Raw genomic sequence first — 21,047 nt, 5'->3', positions numbered from 1 at the left:
AAGTTATAAAAAGTGGCTTAAGTGTAGTCTGTGTAATCTAATTTTTAAAAGAAGGCTGAAATAATAAACTGTTCAAGAAGTGAGACAATGTAAGGTTTACTACAGACAATTTGAATGATTTTGTGTTAGTCAAGTGTCTGGGAGTTTCACAATTAAAGCGGAATTAAAAGCTATCTGCGGCAGATTGATTGCTTGAAAAGTTCTGATTCCAAAATGAGTGTTATTCCTTGAGCTTTTAGCGATCAAAAGATAAATTAATGAACAAATGAATCACTCAAAAATTGAGCCGGGTTAGTTTTCCTTTTAAACCATAGATGGCTTTTTTGTAAATGCATGGTTTATTGAAAAATTAAAGCAAAATTTGCATTTATCTGTTTAACAATCTTAACTTTTTGTTTTTGAATATCCAAGTAAAGGTAATTAACATTTCCGCTGTCATTTTAAATAATTAATGACTAACTAAATTGTGACTTGTGATATTCACTCCGGTCTTAAACGTTTCTGTGCTCTTGCAACGAGATGGCGTATATGCTGTTCACATCCCATTATCAAGGAAAACCTTAAAAACACATGAAACGTGTTTCCTACCCTTTTTTATTTACGTTTTATTTTTCCAAGTGTCTAATTAAGTGCAAGTGTTAATTTCTTGTTTTATTTGTGTCAAATATCAGTTTTAATTTGTATTCCATTGCTTACTACGCTGATCAATAATCATGGCTGATGACTATGAAGACCGAGAAGAAATTTTCGATGACTTCGATGAGGAGGCACCAGCTGAGGATGCTATGGATGAAAATAATTTTGACATTTTAGATGCTCCTACAGGAACCGAAACTGGTCGTCAAAATATCAATAGAGTAACTACACCTTATCTAACTAAATATGAAAGAGCTCGTGTTATTGGTACACGTGCTTTACAGATTGCTATGTGCGCGCCTATCATGGTTGAATTGGATGGTGAAACCGATCCATTGGATATTGCCTTGAAAGAATTGAAAGCACGTAAAATACCAATTATTATACGACGATATTTACCTGATGGCAGCTACGAAGATTGGGGAATTAATGAATTAATCATGACCGAATGAAGTTAATCCATTGTAACCCGAGAATCAAAATCAATTTCCATTCTTCATCCCGCCTACACTAGTTAATCTTTCCCTAATATTATCAGTTTTTCCCGGAAAAGTTAACCACTGTATTCATTAAGTCATCTTTTCATTTGTAAATGATCAATCGGTCCTAGACGGCTAACTCTTAAGCAAAATATAAATAAACGAGCTATTTCTTATCATTCGATTCGTACAATTCTAACCAAGCTTTCTGATTTTGAATCATTTCCATCAAAAGTCGGATAAAGTGGCATACGAAATGGAAATACGCGTGTTTTAAGTTAATTAAGAATCAAGAATTAATTTAATTCAATTAAATTTTGTGCATTAAAGTGTTCAATTAAATCGGAGAGGATAAAAAATCATAACTATATTAACATTTTGTTAGTTAAAACAATTGTTCATTTGACATCTGAACTTGGAATGAATGGGTTTGTCTGAATGGCTCTTTGTGCAATCTTTGGTGCAACTTGAAAATCGCTGCCCAATGAAAATTTCATGTTTTTTGGAGCTGGCGGGAAGGAGGCAGGAATGTTTGAGGTGAAAATATTTTTCTCATCAATAGAAGAAGACAAGTTAAATGGAGGCGGAGTAGAGTGGGCTGTTGAGCTATTTGACAAACTTGTTGAAGTTGAAAATGGATCATTTACAAGAGAATGACTCGAAATCCCAACAGAATTTTCTGGATAGGTGAAAAGAAAGAATAACAATTAGTCTTGATCATTTAAAACAATCTAACATTAGAATTAATAAAATGAATATCGTACCATCTTTGTTGAATGACTTGAAATCTTGGAAGAGACTTGTGGGTGAGTGTAAGGGATCATCATTATTGCTTAAAAGAGTCAATCCTTGTGATAATTCTTTACACATTGCACTGATATCATCAGCTTTGTTCTCTGAGGCCGGTGAAGCTTCTGGAATCGGTGCAACTAAAGATAGAAAAAGAAAGTATTAAGATCATGATGCTCTTAGTGTTTGCTTTTAACTGATTAGTTAAGTGCTTACCAGTTAAATTGCCATTTGTGCGGGATAATGGTGAGAAATTGTCAGATGATGATTCCAATGAATGAGATCTTGTTCGTTCTAAATTAGATGGAAGATCGTTAAGTCGCAAAGATAATTGTCTTTTAAATGGAGATGTTTGGCTTAATCCTCCGAGGCCACGGTAGGATCCTTGTCTTTGTAAAAGTTGAGGAGTTGCATGTGGTCTTTCAATAGCATAAGGGTTGTGAACCGGTTTTAAAGGGGGTGGCTCTGAAAGAAGAAGAAATTAAACCAATTAATAAGAAAGCAAAAAGAAACAAGTAAATCTTTAAATTTCCTCCGAATATTAGACAGAATTATTAATGCCTGAGTGGAAAAGGGAAGCATCTTAAAACTTAGAGATTCATGTGTTAATAAACGAAATATTCTTGGCATCTAACATATAAAAATTGTTGATTACAATTTATGCAAGCAATGTTTCAACTATCAAATGTAATCCGGCTATTCATGAAGGCATTCCAAAAAAAGTCGATTATATGACTTCAATTAGTTCCACTAAAAACTAAAATTGTAAAAAACATTGTGCACAATAAGAGGGAGGTTAAATAATAGAAAATAGTAAAATTTAACAAAAGTAACACAAATTATGGCTAAAGTTATAGTTTGCATCATCTTCTCACCTGAAGGTTTTACGCTTTGAATATCTGTAAGTCTTTCAGTGAGTGGTACTTGTCTAAATGATCCAGTTCTAGTGAAGGTAGACGTTTTAGAGTCAAAGTTCATAGAAACAAGCTCTTTGTCTCGTTTTTGCTTTCTTTCTAGACAAACCGCAAAGGCACACCCAACTGCATGGCTTAACCGATCTCCAGAATCTTTACGTGCGTGGAAACCATGGCACATCCACCGACGAGTTGTACCATCACGACAAATATAAGAAAATCCTTTTTCGTGATTTCGGTCAGGGGCACAGAACGATACTTTCTCAATTGTTTGATCAACAAGAAGTCCCTGTACGTAACAAAACCAGAAAGGTAGGAAGGAACATAAATAGAAAGAGAAGTTTTAATTAGCATTGCGATTTTTGTTCAGTAAATTAGAGTTGGTGGAGGGTGTTGCTAAAGTCATGAAGTATGTAATCAATCACAAAAAGATAACAGAAAAAAGTTCTAAATAAAAATGAGAGTAAAGTAAAGTAAAAGACAAAAAAGTGGAGGAAGAATCGAAAGCGAAAAATCCTTGACCTAAACCGGTAAACTGAAGAAATGGAAAATGAAAAAATGGTCTTTTTTATTCAAGTCAAGTCTTTTGTTCCACTTACTTTGGTTTCTTCGTCCACAACCCTTAAACCATCACCAGTCACAAAAAGTGTACCCTTGATCGGTCGACGTCGTGAGGCCTGGAAAAAACAATCATTATGTGAAAGTAAAATCGATTAGATAGACGAACAAAATCATGAAACATAAAAGTAAATAGAACGAAGAGAGGGAGAAAAGATAAAATATTAAGAAGTATTGATAAGAAGAGAATTAAAAATCTATAACAATTGGAGACATAAAAGTGTAAATTGGATTGAAGGATGAATTAGTGTCATAGAGTAATAAGGGTAGAAGAAAAATTAAAAGAGAAACACTTATGAATAATAATATTGTTATTACCCTCAAGAGCTTCAATGCCTCTTCACATATATGCATTCCCCTGGAATCAAAAACCTCGACACAACCCAAATATTTAACAGGGAATGAACATGTTCCATTGCGAACTGCTTGTTCATCAGCTTGCCATTGATGAGGTTTGCTGCTCTCCGTAATATGGTCTTTTTTCTTCCGGAAACTTCCGCGAAAACTTTTCCTCAATCTGTCCATCACTGTTGAAAGAATAAAGAAAGGGTTTTAATTATAAAATATAGGAGCCACAATGGTCAGAAGCACAAAAGAGAAGACAATCATCAAAGTGAATAGGTATCTCTATGAAAAGTTTGCATATACCATCAGATGAAAGGGTAACCAGTTTATAATAGAATCTCGTTGGAAGGAGAACTAAGTAGATTATTGAATGTTTCTCAGAACACAATTTAAAATGGTAAATTGAACTAATGGACAACTAAAGATGGCGAAGTAAAGTGAGATGGTAAAGGGAAAAGAAGTGATTTGCTATGAAAATGAGTGTGTGAGTGTAAATGAAGAGGAAAGAGAAAGCTAAAGATATTTGAAGAGCTAGAGAAAGAGACAGACAGAAGTAACAAGATTAAAATAAACACAAGAATATTGGACGGATTGTCTTGGGAAGAAAAGAGATTTCAATTGTTTATCTGGTATATTAAAAAACTTACTTCACCGCACAAGTTAAAATAATTCAAGTTATCCAACATTTCACATAATATTTAGCATAACACACAATAGAACTGAGAAGTCAACATATAAAAGACAACAGAGTAGATTGACTTTGATCCTGGATCAGATTAAGATTGAAGAGAAATCAGGTAAAAATAACCATGGGTATTAAAAGATTAACAATAAAATTAACTAACTACTAGTATTATAATGATAACAATTATTATCAAACTTAATATTTTATCCTCATACTCGTAAAATTTGACAGACCAGAAATGCAACAAGCAACCACCAGGTGTTCTAAGACAGGGATTATTAACACATTACAAACGTAAAAGCAAATTGTTGAAATTAAATTAAATAGTCAATAAAATGAGGTTTAAAAATTAAATTTAACACAAAATAAACTTCAAAAGACCTGAGATGACTGAAATATAATTTTAAAATTTTTCAATTCACTGATTACGAAGTGAAATTGATTACTTTCATTGTGTAATCCATTGTACTGAATACAATGCTTGTTTCAATCAGATCAAGATAATCTGGTTTAATAAAATTATATCATAATATTGATATTATTTTAATAAATTAGCCTATTATTTAAAAAATCAATATTTTCTGATATTAAAATAGACTTGAATAAAGATGAGGAAAAGGGAATTTGGTGAATCTCAAAGTGATTGATGATAACAAATACAGAAGTTGCAGGGAACAATTGATTTAATCAATTAGTTGAAGCACATAGAAGCCGATTAATTTTGATACTCAATTTTTGCGTAATTAATCACAATTTAAAAATTCACAATGATTAAAAGATGAACAATCTAACCTTGGTGTTTCAAAGTTTAATTGTGTCTGATGACTCTCATAACTGTCATATGGTTGATAACAGGGTCATATTTTAATTAGTCAATTTAGCACTTGAACATCTCACTGGTTCCACATTTTTAGCAGGTTTCACATACGGACACAAATTAACGACAATTTGGATGAAAGAGGCGACACAACATTAATCAACAGAGAGATGATTGCTTTGAAATGAGATGAAATTACAGATTAGAGTAGATATTGACAATAATAGTGTCAATTTGGTCAACACATATTAAAAATGAAAGGAATCTAAATATGTGATCGATAACAGCAAACTGAATCAACCAACAAGTAAATGTAAAGCAAATAAATTGTGAATGGATAAAGCAAATAAATGCTGAAAATAAATAGTCTATGGTTAAAATATTTATATAAATATGAACAGAAGTAGATTCATATGTTTGTAGCTGGTTAAGGTTTGAAGTTAACTCTTTAACCTGTTGCAGTGTCGTTGAAGGTTGAGAGGTTATTGGATAGACTGAGTTCATCTGACTGTTTCAAGTTGAACTGGAAGGGAGATGAAAATGAATAGTCAAATAAATTGGTCATGCATCAAAAGCTAGTTCAGCCTGATAAGGTTTATGATTCATTCGGCAATTTAACCGTCAACCTGGAGATAGTTGGAAAATGATTTCGGCCACAATTGACTGAATTAAAAGCAATAACAAAAAACATTAGGTTGTTTAAGTTAAACACGCATGTTAACTACAATTTAACAATTTGTTAAACATTGAACAACCACCTAAACAGCATTATTTCTTGCTCTCCGAACAGAATTAGAATGACAGAATTGACTTGACGATTTTCACCATTATTTGACTTTCTATCATTTATCCAGTTCACCTGGTTTCACCCAAAATTTGTCAATATTAATCAAGAGATGATAATGTAGGCTTGTTCAATGGAAGCCATTCTTATCAAATGGTGATTTTCCATCTCAAATAATTCTTAGATCATCAGATTGCTGTTGGCAAGGTGCAACAAGGAAAGGGTAGACTGAAGATGAACAGGATTGAAATTACACCAAGAAACATCTCTATCCATTTCAATGCAGTTACACAGTTAAAAGCTTTCTTTCCATTGGTTCAGCCTATTGTTTTGTGAATTGGTTAATTTCCTCCTTGAGTTTCATTCATCTATTACCGTCCTCTCCCTCTATCATATGTATGAGTGTGATATTAATAATAATAGCAGATTATGGTTGCCTTTCAATGTCATTTTTAATTGATAGTTGTAATGAGATGTTGCTCATCTGGTGATTAATCAGTTGCTCTACGGCAAGACACTAAAGCTTTATGTTCCTCTCCTTTGTAAATCTTGTTGGTCTATATTTTAAATTGTAATCAACGTTTTATGGAAGTTCACGGCCATAGAGAATCAAGTAATTTGATTAAATTGCTGGTTGACTTCATTATGGTTATGTAAAACTAGACGTAAAAAAAAGAAGAACAAAGCAAAGTTAATGGACAAAGGAAGGAAGAGAGAAATATGAGTAAAGATTGGAATTGGAAAACAGAAAGCAATTCCTTCTTCTGATCCATCTGATATAGCAAACCTTCAAGATCTCTTAACCAGTTAACTATGTCTTCACTCAATATTTACCGTTTGTATCCTAGTTTTCAATATTTAAGTGTTCAAGTGGCACACAAAGTTGAAAGATATTAAAGACAATAAAAGAAAGTATGAGAAAAGTGGAGAAAACTGATGATCCAAATGTAAAAGTAACACAGTATTGATACATTTTCCCAGTGAATTTCCCATAAGCATGATGAGCAAAAATGATGATCAAGTGGAATGACGATGTTGATTATGGGATGAAAAGCACAATATTAAGGACAAATGAGTTATAAAATATAAATAAATCAACTAGTTTAATCCATGTTTATTGTAGACCTAAACCAAGACAGGAGCAGAAGATATTGAAAACAAATAAGAAAGCAAGCAAACAGAGGCTTCTCTTCACAGCAACAAAATTTTCCCTCACTTTATTAGATACATTTGTTTGAATCACTTTCCATTAGTCTGTTATTCAATCCTTTTACCTGTCAATATTGGGTTTTAACAATAAAAATATCTTATATTGAGACAAAAGCATAGGTTAAACAGTGGGTTAAGTGTATCGATAAATAATACAAAATTGATTAATCGATATTTTAATCTATTAATGCAGCTGATCTTTTAAGCTTTCAAGTAAAATGTTATTGTGATTTTTTATTTTGTTATAGCCAATTAATCAGACTCAAACACATGGTAGACAGCAAATGGTTCAACCAAATGGCTAAATTCTGGTAATTTGTAAACGACTCTTACATGAACAACTGAATTAATGTGAATATTCTGTGTCCATATAATGACCAGAAGTGAATAATCCCTTCTGTTTTATAAAGTTCATACGTAAATAGCTGTTTAAACAAAAGACTAAACCCAAATCATGTCTCCACTGCAAAGTATTTATAATTAATTAAATAGATTCATTTGGTTCACCTCGTTTCATATAAAGGTAGAGCAAATTCAATTGTGTTACCTTTACATCTGAGTTTACAGTAATATCAGACTATTTCTGACCTTCTGATTGACATGTTTGTTTTTCATTTCATCGCTTGCTTTTAGAGGAAAAATTGAGAGGAAAAAAGTTCAACGAATTTTTTCCAAACTCTGTTTGTTCCATTCAGTATTTACTTTCCAGGATAATTAAAGACAAGAGTAATTGCAAGTTCATTTGGTTTTTCAATTCAATCGCATTTACTTATTGACATTAATTCCTTCGTCCGATTTCGAGACAAAAACGTTAATTGTCCTCTTATAAACCTGATTTCAACTGAATCAAGATTCAATACTAAAGTGCTGTCTAGAGATCATGGAAAAGCAAAGCAAAGAAACCAAAATTTGACAATCCAATGATTTTTTTGAGTAAATCACAGATTCAAACATTAGGTTAAACATGAAAATTGCAAAAAGGTAATTTAAATGTTGGTTAATTTATTCCTAATTGCTAGGAATTTGCTGAAAGGAAATATTTATGAACATTGAAAACCATTATTCGTTGTAACAAGTGAAATCTGGTAAATCGGGTGAAAGTGGGTAAAGTTGGTTCTGTAGAGTCAATTCTGGTCACAGTGAGTTAATTGAAATCACGATATCAACCATTCAGCATGAAAATCACGGATTGGGTGAATTAATAGTGAAATATCATTTGAAACATTTCTCTACTTCAAATGATAATCACTAGAGTTTGATGAAGACTGTTGACTGATTCAAAAGACTCAATAGTTTAGACACCTTAAATTTTAAATTGTATTTAGCGTTGTTATCAAGCTGATCAATATAAACTTGCAATAAATGCCTTAAGTTACACACAGCTTATCAAGATTATCGAGTCTGAACCAAACTAAAGGAACATAAGCTTGGAATAAGTCCAAGATTATTTCAATTGAAGATATTGACAGTTGGCAATATCATTTGTCGGTGTTTATTTACATCCGAGATACAATCAAAAATGGCAACGACTTCGCACGAAATGAACACTAAAGCGATTCAGACTAATTGTCTAGTCTAGATCAAAGGCATGAAACAAAATTAACTTAAAATTCAATGTTAATTGAAGATCCTCGGATCTTTAGCAATTCATTTGAACTGTCAATTTAAATAGATTTTATAAACTCTTGTAGATGGCGTTGAAACGGTTTACCCAAATTAGGTAACACAATAAGAAATAGGCTGATCTTCAATTGTTAATGTTTATTATTGAAGATCATTGTAATCCTAATTCCTTTTTTGATAATTAAACTCTTTTATAAACACTGTAATGGTTTCGTTTCTCTAACCAATCAACTTAATCAACTTGCTGTTATCCAATTAACAAGGAAAAAAAGAGTGAACATTCAAGATTTGCAAAGCCGAGGAAAAAACTTGTTTCATTTTGTAAAAATAAGCTTATTCAACTCTAAGGATTGTCAGTTATCGTTTTTGACCTTCGTTCATCAGACTTTTTTGTTCAGATTTCATCCTGATAGCTTCAAGTACTGTAAGGTAAGCTTAATGTCAATTTTACTGATTATAATTGGGTTACGTTTTAAACGATTGTCAATTCTTCTGTTATAGTTTTTCAATTACCTGGACGATTAAAGTTTAAAGCCGGTGGTCTTGCAAGAGAGTCGTTGACTGCACCTTCATTGCTGAATGGTATTGGTTGAGCTCCTGGTTTGTTTCCCATTCTGGTTATTAGGATGATTATGCAGAAAGGAAATGGTGATGAAAATTTATGGTGATAGTATTGGTGGTGGTGAAGGTGATATTAAGATGAGTTAAACACAATTAAAGATGGCAGATTTAATATATCACAGAGTTGAGATGATTAAGAGATAATCAAGGAAAAAGATTTTTGGTCTTCAAGTTTCTTCAATTTTGCTTTTCCTCTGTTCCTCAATCTATTTCTTTTGGGTGAAACTTTCAAAAGCTTTTATCAACAAATCAAAGCATTTCAACTTGGATATCGATAAAATCATGGTGTTGAGTCAACATTAAAAAAAGATAACGATGAGAAAGGAAAAGGTTAAAACCATTCCAGGCTGAGTTTAACCATTAATTCGATATAACCAAAGATCTTAGTGTATTATCTAACTTGAAATGGCTTGTACAAGTGTTCATTTGTCATTGAAGTTGATGAGGTTAATTGGATTTTATGCTCGTTCTTGGCTATTCCTTGATCTCTCCCTATCTGAATCTACGGTTGGCTGTTTGGGTGTTAATAATTTCATTGTAATAAGTTCCAAAATTGATTGATGATTGAAAGTTGATCAATTCCAAATAAATTACCGAGTACAGGCACACAAACCAGCAACTTTGAGTAATTCAACACAACACTCAACAAGTTAAATTTTGTTCCTAGTTACCAACAAGCAAGTTTACAAGTGGAAGATTGAAGCACATAATAAAAATGATGTCATGGTGTCTTATTATCATTAACTTGAATAAATATTAACAGGATAAAATGATTCTCAACGATGAGGATAATTAATACGGAACAATGAAAGTTGAGTTGTTAAAAATAAAAACTGAAAACGTTAAAAGAGTATAAAACATACAAAAAATAGCTGGTCAAACAAAATAACTTTGGTATTCTCAACTTGCAAGAGAATGATGATGGTGATGATGATGATGATTTGGGAGCGACTTGCAGAGAGATGAGAGTGAGTATGTCACTATGAGAGAAACAGGAAAGAAAGGGAATTAAGGAATATGAAAGAGAAGATAAATGATGAAAAAGAGAGGGAGAGAGAAGTGAAAGAGATTGAAAGTTACTTGGTTAAAGAGAAAGAAAACGTACCTTGGAAATAAAATGTAAGGTGGAAAGAAATAAAGGAGAAGAAAAATGTAGAGAAAGAGAAGATAAATAGACAGCCAGTTTAGACAGAGATGATTGAAGGTGAAGAAGATAAAAATGTTTACCTGATTATCTCGAGGACAGCATGAAAAAATCCAACTTTCTTTGGGTTTGTTAAGCTTTAAATACGAGAGAAAAAGTCAAAAATGATTTTCAACAAAACCAATGTTAAAATAATTTTAGCCCAAGTTTACTTTGGGTAAAAGGCCAATTGTCCCTGAGGTGAGAAGGGTTCAAGGATTTCAGAGTGACCAGTGTTTCAACTTGAGGTCAAATATGGCATTCCCTGGCCATTGTATCTTTGAAACTTAATATACATGAAAGATTAAAATATTTCATCAATTTACAACTATTGGTCCATGATAAATGGGTTTTTATGGTAACTGTACATTTAACATAACTTGACAGACTTTTGTTTGAGGCTCAAACATCTTTAGGTTTTGGGTTTGGGTTAACGTTATTAATGTAAATTGCAATTTTAGTGCCGATTCAAGTTGATAATATGCTCTATTATGGCAATGCTTATCATTATATTTTCATCTTTGGTTATGCTCAAGTTGGTTGAATGTTACAAATTAACCTGTTGCCTTGATATACAAAAGGCTTATCAAATGAATTTTACTATTGACGTTTTCAGATCAAGGTTTTTTCACCAAATTTTCATTGTAATCAAAAGATTGAGCTTTTCGATGCTCAAAATTTAGTATCAGTTATTAAAACAATTTAGGGAAAAGGTTTGCTAGAAGCTTGAATATTTTTCCTGGTATTTGGGCAAGATGGTAATTCTGGTTTCCATGTGTTTCTTGTTAAACTCTAATCAGCTCTAAATGAGAACTGAAATATTTAACGCCAATCGCATTGCATTCATATATTCACAATCTGTTTCCAATGAAGCTTAAACTGGATTAAAGATTAAACCTAAAACCAGTTAGTAACTATTAGCAATTTCATCGAAATTTCGTTAACAGCCTGTTAAGTTATCACTCAGATTTGCTCATAAGCATCTTAATCAATACTCAATTTTTATCCGTATCAGTTATTGTTTAGTTAAGTTGATTGTTTGTGTAATAATGTAATCTTGATAGACAAATCAAAAATACTGTTTCTTTATTTACCAGCTAATATTGATATTGAATGCTTAGGAATATTTAATTTCAATATCATTTTGTTTGGTGAAATTTGCCATTTACAGCTTGGAATGATTTTAAACATTTAATGTTGATTAAGCGTCGACAAATGATACACAAAATGACAAGTGATTAGGATAAAACAAGTGTCATTAAATTGTGATTTTTGGTTGTTGAGTAACAATTGTTTAGTTCATTGAACATCTTTTGTTAAAAATTAACAGTTAACACTTTTTTGCACTCGGTCGCAATTGATTTATTTGATAATTGAATGTCACATTCTCACAAGTTTACTATTAGGGTGGTTTTGTAGTTAATGTGGTTACAATTAATACTTCCTTTCAATGATTCACCGAACTTGTAATTATCAATTCAATAGTCCATTCGATTCATGAATAGAGATAATTTTATTTATTCAGTTATAGTTAAGATAGATTTTGATAAGGTAAATTCGGTCAATAGATAACATTCAAAGAATAACAATTTTGTTTCATTTGAGCATAAATTACGTTTCTAATTCGACATTTTTAGTGCTAAATGATAATTTCAACGGTTTGTCTACCTTACAATAGTAGCATATCAAAGTCATCATGAAAATTACATGTAAAAATTGCAAAAAGAGTTAAGAAGACATAGATTAGACTTGGATAATCGATATTTGTACCTAGACTTAAGTTGATGGTTGGAAAAGAAGAAAGACAGGAACATATTTGATCAAAACGCTTTGATGATATGAAAAATGAGTCCAATCAGGAGTGAAAAATGTTTTTGGTCAAATACTGAAGACTAATTACAATGTTCGGTCACATCAACAACAGTAATTCGTTTCCAACAAAATAAAAAGTAACCATGACCAGCACCCAAAGCAATGGCTAGGCAAATCCATATATTGTAAGACATGAAACCCAACATGAGAGTGTAAGAGGCAATCACTTGGAGAACATGTAATAAGGATTGATAAAAATGGGCCCAAGACCACATTCTACATGTTACAACATTCCTAGCTGGTGGTTTTCCGTCACCACAATTTTCTGGACATCCATTTGATCCAGTATTTATCACAGAAACTGAATAACAACGTTTAGAGGCCACACGGGTAAATAAAAATTCACGATAGCTTTTCAATCCTTCATAAAGTAGAGCCATTAAGAAAAAAACAATACAGGCCACAATTGTACGAGAAGATGAATCAAGGACCCAACTTTTAAACAATAAGGTATCACCCAAAGTAGTATGGAAATAAGACTTCATCATATCCATCATGTCCATATCAGTACCATTCATGTCCATACCGTGCATCGAGTGCATCGAATGCATTGACTCCATAGAACCCGTCATATCTTCATGATTGTGGTGGTTCATATGTGTATGGTCCATGTCCGCATTGGCTATAGAGTTTGAATTAAAGGTCAAAAGTAGAGGAACCAAAATCAGCTGAAGAAACATAATGGAAGGGAAAATTGTTTCTATGTTATAGATGAATGTTTAACTTGTTGATGTTGTTAATTTATACTGGATGAGATAAACATAATTCACTGTTAATTATCCTAAATCAATCCACAGTTTTACCAGCTTATACAAAACGAGTCGGACATTTAAAGCATTCATCACTTTTTATTATCTTCAATTGAAATCACAGTTAGAGAGAATCACTTTGGACCATGTTTGGCGGGTTTTTCAAAGAACACACAACTGGAAGTTATTAAAATCAATAATCGTCAAACTTTTATTGTTTCAATAATTTTTCTCTTTTTAAATTAATATCACGAAATTTTTATTGATTAATATACAATGAATAAAACACAGGTCAGAACGATATTTTCACAGACATAAAAGATTTCCTTGCGAGTCAGATTTCACCCGAGAAATGTAAATATTGATAGAGATGAGACGTGGGTTTCAATTTAATTGAACATGATAAGAGTAGTAATGAAGATGTTTCTGTGGACACAGAAAGATGTGCTGTTATATAATGATGATCATAAAATGAAAACACGTCTGATGATCGGTTAAAGCGCAATCATCAGCCGTAAGAAAATAGAACAAATTGATTTTCTTTGAAAAAGATTAACAGAGTGGAACAAATTGATGGGATACAATAAAGCTATACATAATTAAACTCATTGACAAGCAAATTATTGTGTCTGCATGTTATCTCAAGCAGTAAAACACCTTGATTGTAAAAATTAAATCAAGGATGATGATGACAAGCCATATATTTTATAACTAATCAAAATACAGACATTAGACCATAGATGTTGTCCAAACATTAACTTTTGGCAACATTTCAGAGCCAAGTTCAGGAATAAAACAGCAGCTAAAAATAACAAACTGATCATCACAATAAACCTGACAATCTTGTCATTTTAGACATCTTAATTAATTAAGTGTCAGTGATAAATTTACCGAATCATTGATAAGCTGAGATCGAGGCTAACATTGAAAAAATGCAGTCGAATCAGCTAAACGCCACCTGTTAACTGATTTTGTATCTTCTTTGCTATGCCACCTATTGATGATTCGAGTAAGTTTAGTTGTGATTTATTAATCACTGATTAGAAAGGTTGGGACCAACAAAGAAATTTACATTATTTAAACATTTAATTTCTCTCTTTATTTAAGGTATCTTCAAAACTCGTAAGAATAATTTCAAACTTTTATTAATTAAAATAACATGGTAAATTTTTTTGTCTTTTTATGCATCTGATTGAACTTATGCTTTTTTGTGATTGTTCAATAGCACGAAACACTCATTTACATTATGCGTAAGTCAATTTTTAACAATGATAAAAAACATTTATATAAAACAAGATTTAGTTTAAATTTAGAATAGAATCAACAAAGCAATCACCAATAAACTGATCAAATTAAATGTTTAGCACCATAAAACATAATCTAAACACTTTGAAAGAAGTTTTTTGTCTGTAGTATTTAAATACTATGACAGACTCTGAATAAAATTTTGTATCAGGGGGTTTCGAATGAAATAACCCAAATCGATTCAATAAGTTTATTCAACACGCAAACTGAGAGAGGATCCGACGAAAAAAGAAAATGTAGCTCAATAAATTTCTTGATAAATTGCAAGACATAAACGAATCGATTCGACTTTGGTAATCCCCTTTAAACAAGAACTTTTCTCGTCCAATTTCCTGATCCATTGAGTATCAATTCATTGAGTAATATCATTTATAATCTTCGAGAAATTGTAAGTGGAAAACTTTCAGACGATCCATCATTTTTCTCAGTTCACCAAGTTGGGGTAGAATGGTTGTTCGGAAATGATATGTACCAGGTATTTGGCCGAACCCTGAACCTGGAACAATACAGATGCCAGTTTTTTCCAATAGATTTTTAGCATAAAAGAAATCTGGTTCCATATTTTTATCTCGTGCCTCTTTTATTGCCTTCTCGGGTAAGATTATTTGTGGAAATGCGTACATTGCTCCAGCAACTGGATTAGATTTCATGTTTGGAATTGAGTTGAATGTTTCAGCAGCTAATTTTGCTTTAGCTTTTAAAGATTCGAGTATTGCATTTTTCTCAGAAGCAAACAAATCGTATGATTGGTCACCAGGTTTTGGTGGGGAAACAACACAGTCCATTGCTATCTGACCAAGAATTGAACAGCATAATCGGGCAGATAACATTTTCAAGAAAAGAGCTTTGACTTCGGGCTGAAGATTAATGAACTCACAATAACCCCCTCGAAGTCCACATTCTCCCATATATCCCTTGGATGAGGACATTAAAGACGCTAGCTCAATTTCAAGTCCCATTTCATGCATCACTTTTTTGAAAGAATGAAAAGCAGCACCTTCTTTGTAAATATTGTGTTGATAAACTTCATCAGCAATAATCATTAGACCCTCTTCTTTGGCGAATTTGATTATTTCTTTGATATTTTCTTTGCTTAAAACTGATCCAGTAGGATTACCTGGATTAATTATGACAATGGCCTTTGGTTTACACAATGATCTGTCATTATCCAAAGCTCGTTTGAGTTCTTTAATGTTTAGTTGCCATTCATTTTCTTCATCTATTAAAATTACGAAAAATTTTCATTAATAGAGTTTCATTACACTTAAATTTAATTGCACAAATAATAGGTTAGATTTAATAAATTGAAACTCACCTAAATAGTATTTAATAGGATGCATAGCATATTCAGCAATAGTTGCAGTGTATAATGGATATTGAGGAATAGGAATTAAAACTCCAGATGGTTTATCATCAGTTGAAGAAGAATTGATTAAAGCTAATACAGCTCTAACTCCTTCAGATGCACCAGTAGTTAATACAATGTCTTGCCAATTACTGGGTATTCCATCCCGTTCTGCAATATACTCAGCACAATGCTGACGAGCAATCTCTATACCGGCCGAGTCAGAATAAGCTCCAACCGAGTTACCGCCACAATAGGAAAGTAGAAGTTTAACCTTTTCTTTCACATCATTCGGGTACTTCGGAGAATCCAATAGCGATGTATCTGTGCAACAAGCAATCACTTGGCGAAAATAAGTCAATGGTTTTTGTCCAGTCGCATGACAATCCCCAATGTTTGCTCGAATTACTTCACTAAAGGATTTATTACTTGTACCAGCCTTCAATTCCTTCTCGATTTCCCCGGCTCGAATCACCAAAGGCCCTCGAACTGCATACTCTATTCTCTTAACATTTTGATTAATATTATCAAGGTTAACAATGTAAGATTTAGATCTTGATTGATTAGAAAGTTTTCTCAATTGATTTAAGTTTCTTTGCAGGGAAAACATTGATCGTTCCAATTTTCAGATGAGTTTAAGAGACAAAAGGTTTATTGGGTTCGAAAGTATTAGATGATTCTTGATTGGGAATATCCAAACTAGAAAGAATGAAAAAATGAATATTAGTACAATGAAGTTGTGGATCAATTCACCAAATGTCATTATAATAAACAAAAATAGAATGTTATATTGACCAATGGAGCTATGATGAAAAGTGGACTGATAAATCAGCTGATAAGCTTGTAATTGTCTTTTCTTGAAAGCACAATATAAGAGTACAAAAAGACTACAGAACAGAACTGATACTCTGTTCTGATTTGAATTAATTAGGAGTCACAGCTATGTAAAGACAAAACCAGACAAATATTCAAGAGATGATTAATATGAATACTGACTGGATATTATTGATTCTGATAAAATGATTCAATAACAATAATATTAAGCAGTAAGTAATTTGGTTTCTCAAGATCATACCACTTAAAGAAGCGTATAGTCAATTGATGTCTCCTCATTCACTACAATTAAGTTAAACAGACATTCATAGTGTTATAAAATTTTCTTAATGTTAATTGAAAAAAGAAGAAGATGGAAGAGAAATTGAGAAAAGAAAGAAATGTTAATTCAAGGAGAATAAGATGTTTACCTGATTATCCAGAGGAGAGCATAAAAAATTGATTGATTTCCTTTAAATTTCCAAAAAACGATACAATACAATTAAATTCAAAGATGCAATCAACATAATCTATCAAAAATTGAACAATTCAACAATTTAGTAAATTCGTATACTTTTTGAACATTTAGAAATACAGTTTTAAAAGTCCATAATTTTCTTCTCATATTAAGAAACTTTCTGTGTCTCCATCTTGTTGATAATCCTCTAATACAAATTGAATGCGGTAAGATTAAATTTCAGTAAGATTAGATTCCCTGATAAAAGTGAACCTTCCATTCCATGATATTTTCATTGCAAGGAGTGCAAGTATAATCAAATCTTTCAATAAAAAAATATCATTAGTCGATTGTAATCGTAATTTCATAAAGCTAAAGTCCAATTGTAATTTATTCAACTCTTTTTGAATAGCTTAGATGGCAGCATAAACAAGATGTTTGTTTATAAGAAACAAACATTGATAAAAGTGAATCACTGAATCAAAAGTTTCATTTCAGGTGTTTCCCAGATTATTTGGTGAATATTATCCCCCGCACAAAATTACACTTCAACTACTTTGATATTAAGTATTTTAATCAATTGCATTGTATTTGTGATCCTCGATTTTTTAATGTTGTTATGAATGCTTCAACTTTTTCCTATGCATCATGAGTGTACATTCAATTGTTACTGTTACTGAAACCTTACTCGATTTAATTCCTACATTCATCGTTTTCCAATCGTACCAAAAGCCATCTCTAAACTCAGGATTAAACTCAAGACAATTAGAAGCTCTTGATCGTTGAGGAATGATCACTGATGTCTGTAATTTATTATTGAATCTAGCCAGTTAGATGATTGTCATTTTCACATTGAACAGTCAAACACCTAACAAATCTCAAATCAATTTCAGGTGTCATAACTGTTAGATTACATCTGCAATTGATTAAGGTTGAAATGATTTGGAGAGAATCAAGATTGTAAAAAACTTATATTATTGTATCTGTGATAAATGATCATTGATAGTGATTGATTTTTTTATTGTTTTATTCTTACACATCAAATTGATTGATTAAGTTTCGTCATTGACTGTTATCAAATTTTGATAATCTTTGTCAAGCAGTTTTTAATCACTTCCATTACTATCTATCAATTATCATTGACTTACTTAAATCAACAAGGGAATCAACAATCAAGTACCTTTTTTAAAAGAACCAATTAAATTAGCAAAGTTCAAGTCCTTGATTGATCAAGTTTATGATGAAGAAACTAGATCTTGTTTTTTTCCTGACACGAATCTAACAATTAGTCCAATCCTTCATTTAATTTAGGAAAATGTACATTTATTTGAAACACAATTATTGTGCGTAAATTGTCTTGAGTTGTTTGGCAATGGTGTTGAGTTGAACATTTGATGTGCCTTCGTAAATACATCCTATTTTACAGTCTCGATAATACTTTTCAACTGGATAGTCTTTGGTGAAACCAACTCCTCCCATCCACTCAACACATTTGCTAGTCGTGGAAGTTGCCACTTCAGAGGCGTAAAACTTGGCCATAGCACCAGCTTGGACAACATCGACACCAGCATCACGCATTCGAGCAGCAGAGTAGACGAGTAGACGAGCAGCTTCAATTTGTGTGGCCGCAGTGGCAATTTGATGTTGCATACCTTGGAAGTCAAAAATTGCTTTACCAAATTGTTTCCTTTCCAATGTGTATTTAACTGCATGATCAAAGCATCCTTGCGCCAACCCAATCATTTGAGCACCAATTCCTATTCTTCCTTCATTTAAAATACCAATCGCATATTTATAACCATGGCCAATGGTACCAAGAACATTTTCTTTAGGTACTTTAACATCTTCAAATGTAACTGTGCATGTTGATGAAGCTCTTATACCTAATTTGTCCTCAGGTTTAGCCACAGATAAACCAGGCATATCTCGTTCCAGAATGAAACAAGTTATTCCTTTGTAACCTTTACTTGGATCGATATTAGCAAAGACGAGGAACACACCGGCCTCTCCTGAATTTGAGATCCAACATTTATTGCCATTGATCACATAATGATCACCTTTGTCTTCGGCTCTTGTCTTCAAAGCGAACGCATCAGAACCTGAATCTGGTTCAGTCAGACAAAATGAAGCTACCTAAAAGGAGAAATCAATCAAAATTGTTATCTTAATATTTAGATTCACCTTTAATTATTACAAATGGACAGATGGAAAGATTTGGACATTCTTTAAAAAATTGTGTCAGAGATAAAACTTAACACTCACCGTATCTTTGACTAATCGGGGTAAATATTTTTCCTTTTGCTCTTCAGATGCATATTTGTTGAAAGTGGACACACACAAAGTGCTGTGAACATCCATTAATATGCTAACCGAAGGATCAAATTTAGCCAATTCCTCTACCGCTAGAACAGTGGCTAGAAAACTTGCACCTGTACCTCCATATTTAGTATCTGTATCAATCCCCATCAACTAGAATAGACAATTAACTTAAATTAATTTACTGCATTAGGAAATGTTAAATGAACAACTTACCCCATTTTCAAATAAAGCATCGATCACTTCTTTATCCATTGTTGAAGTTGCGTCCATTTTTCTTACTCTTGGTTGAATCACATTTTGACACATTTTGCTGATCATTTCTTGAATTGCGGCCTCATCCTCTGAAATCAAGACAGAAGCTGGAGTTCGACTGTTCAACACTTGAGTGGAGCATTTTTTGGCATGATTTAATTGCCTACTCAAAGTACCATTGAATAATTTTTGAAGAACGACAACCTAAAGTTGTTAACAAAGTAAAAATTAATTCAAGTTGAAAAGGTGATAAATTAATGATTTTCGTCCGTACCTTTGAATTTAAACTTCGAGCACTATTGAAAAGAACCATTGTTCACAATTGAGATGTTAATGATTAAAAATAATTGGAATTATAACAAGAAAATAAGTTTGTACTCAGAACGTAACAAAACTAAAAGTGAACGTAAATTTCAAAGCAAGTTGTTTTTATTCACTCTTCATAGCCAGTCAGTGGAAGTCAGCCGGCTTTGCCATTTTCCCAGGCTTAGCCGAGATTAACAAAACTTAACTTGATAATCTAGAGTAGCCCAAGATGATTTAAGTTTGCTTGCACCTAATTACATGTATTGGCGAACTGGTTGATAGACTCGAAAGGACCGTTCTTTGTTTTTTGAGGTCTATCCAGGTGAATACATTTTAAACCAACGTATCAATCAATTCCAATGCTCCGGAATATTCATCATTTCAAATTAAAAAAGAGTTAATAGAGAGATTTAGTGAACTTAATCAGAAAATAGTAAGCAATGTTGAAAATGAAATTATTTGTTTGATCTTTGTTCAATCAGAATTGATTCTGCACGAATAATTCGCAAGGTAATGACCAGAATAAGCTCAGAATAGATCGAGATTGTTTGAATTACTGATTTATTATATTTTTTATCATTGAATTGTTTGAAGTCAAAGTAGTCAATAGACAATGAAAACTCAGCGATTTGATGGCAAGGATGCTTCGATACCATTATTTTGGCAGCCTTTTCCATATTTTAACCAGAAATTAATCGAAATATCTATTTTGATTTAATACTTCAGATAGACAAAATTCATCTAAAAGATCGTGGAAGAATTGATTGAAGACATGATGAACAATTAAATGGGCATAAGTTGTTTGAATTTACAATTCACATCAAGATAATGAGCTATCTTCATAGTTGAAAATGATTGTTGATGATAAAAAATATATTGATTCAGGATAACATGTTTTAATGGATAAGATTTTGTGATAATGAATA

General features: G+C 32.2%; 5 protein-coding genes and 1 long non-coding RNA gene across 16 annotated transcripts; 2 read left to right on the top strand and 4 right to left on the bottom strand.

The window, feature by feature from the left end:
- The first annotated feature begins 106 nt into the window (after positions 1 to 106).
- On the top strand, positions 107 to 1,294 carry Polr2F (RNA polymerase II subunit RpII18). Its single transcript, XM_015936094.3, has one exon. It carries the CDS (start codon positions 714 to 716, stop codon positions 1,086 to 1,088), a length of 375 nt encoding a protein of 124 aa, XP_015791580.1. The 5' UTR covers positions 107 to 713; the 3' UTR covers positions 1,089 to 1,294.
- A 103-nt stretch (positions 1,295 to 1,397) lies between these two features.
- numb (NUMB endocytic adaptor protein) lies at positions 1,398 to 10,424 on the bottom strand. 9 transcript variants are annotated; one of them, XM_089270249.1, is made up of 8 exons: positions 9,413 to 10,424; positions 5,259 to 6,726; positions 3,755 to 3,963; positions 3,418 to 3,495; positions 2,780 to 3,107; positions 2,121 to 2,369; positions 1,880 to 2,044; positions 1,398 to 1,794 (listed from the first exon to the last, which is right to left on the bottom strand). In XM_089270249.1, exons 3-8 carry the CDS (start codon positions 3,959 to 3,961, stop codon positions 1,514 to 1,516), a joined length of 1,308 nt encoding a protein of 435 aa, XP_089126375.1. In that variant the 5' UTR covers positions 3,962 to 3,963; positions 5,259 to 6,726; positions 9,413 to 10,424; the 3' UTR covers positions 1,398 to 1,513. The 9 variants fall into 9 exon arrangements, with proteins under 9 accessions (XP_089126375.1, XP_025017899.1, XP_089126376.1 ...); XM_025162131.2 differs by having other exon boundaries at positions 6,505 to 6,726; XM_089270250.1 differs by having other exon boundaries at positions 5,259 to 5,460.
- LOC107368292 (uncharacterized) lies at positions 9,000 to 10,332 on the top strand. The gene is made up of 2 exons (XR_001570125.3): positions 9,000 to 9,328; positions 9,401 to 10,332. It is a non-coding gene; the product is annotated as an uncharacterized LOC107368292 (long non-coding RNA).
- Positions 10,425 to 12,197: 1,773 nt separating the features above from the next.
- On the bottom strand, positions 12,198 to 13,395 carry LOC107368414 (high affinity copper uptake protein 1). The gene has a single exon (XM_015936233.3). The coding sequence runs from the start codon at positions 13,253 to 13,255 to the stop codon at positions 12,596 to 12,598; it is 660 nt and encodes a 219-aa protein (XP_015791719.1). The 5' UTR covers positions 13,256 to 13,395; the 3' UTR covers positions 12,198 to 12,595.
- Positions 13,396 to 14,447: 1,052 nt separating this feature from the next.
- LOC107368415 (alanine aminotransferase 2-like) lies at positions 14,448 to 17,373 on the bottom strand. 3 transcript variants are annotated; one of them, XM_015936234.3, is made up of 3 exons: positions 17,219 to 17,373; positions 15,945 to 16,673; positions 14,448 to 15,848 (listed from the first exon to the last, which is right to left on the bottom strand). In XM_015936234.3, exons 2-3 carry the CDS (start codon positions 16,582 to 16,584, stop codon positions 14,995 to 14,997), a joined length of 1,494 nt encoding a protein of 497 aa, XP_015791720.1. In that variant the 5' UTR covers positions 16,585 to 16,673; positions 17,219 to 17,373; the 3' UTR covers positions 14,448 to 14,994. The 3 variants fall into 3 exon arrangements, with proteins under 3 accessions (XP_015791720.1, XP_089126372.1, XP_015791721.1); XM_089270246.1 differs by lacking the exon at positions 17,219 to 17,373 and adding an exon at positions 17,050 to 17,202; XM_015936235.3 differs by lacking the exon at positions 17,219 to 17,373 and adding an exon at positions 16,770 to 17,149.
- A 1,172-nt stretch (positions 17,374 to 18,545) lies between these two features.
- On the bottom strand, positions 18,546 to 20,207 carry LOC107368406 (short/branched chain specific acyl-CoA dehydrogenase, mitochondrial). Its single transcript, XM_015936226.3, has 4 exons — positions 20,090 to 20,207; positions 19,777 to 20,019; positions 19,507 to 19,713; positions 18,546 to 19,377 (listed from the first exon to the last, which is right to left on the bottom strand). The coding sequence occupies exons 1-4, from the start codon at positions 20,126 to 20,128 to the stop codon at positions 18,583 to 18,585; spliced, it is 1,284 nt and encodes a 427-aa protein (XP_015791712.1). The 5' UTR covers positions 20,129 to 20,207; the 3' UTR covers positions 18,546 to 18,582.
- Between the last annotated feature and the right edge of the window lie 840 nt (positions 20,208 to 21,047).

The sequence above is a fragment of the Tetranychus urticae genome, chromosome 1 (assembly GCF_039701765.1).
Source record: "Tetranychus urticae isolate SD_2017Ah chromosome 1, NJAU_TeUrti_SD_1.0, whole genome shotgun sequence".
NCBI lineage: Eukaryota > Metazoa > Arthropoda > Arachnida > Trombidiformes > Tetranychidae > Tetranychus > Tetranychus urticae.
Note: the sequence above shows the minus strand (reverse complement) of the source record. Positions and strands in the feature narration are given on the sequence as shown.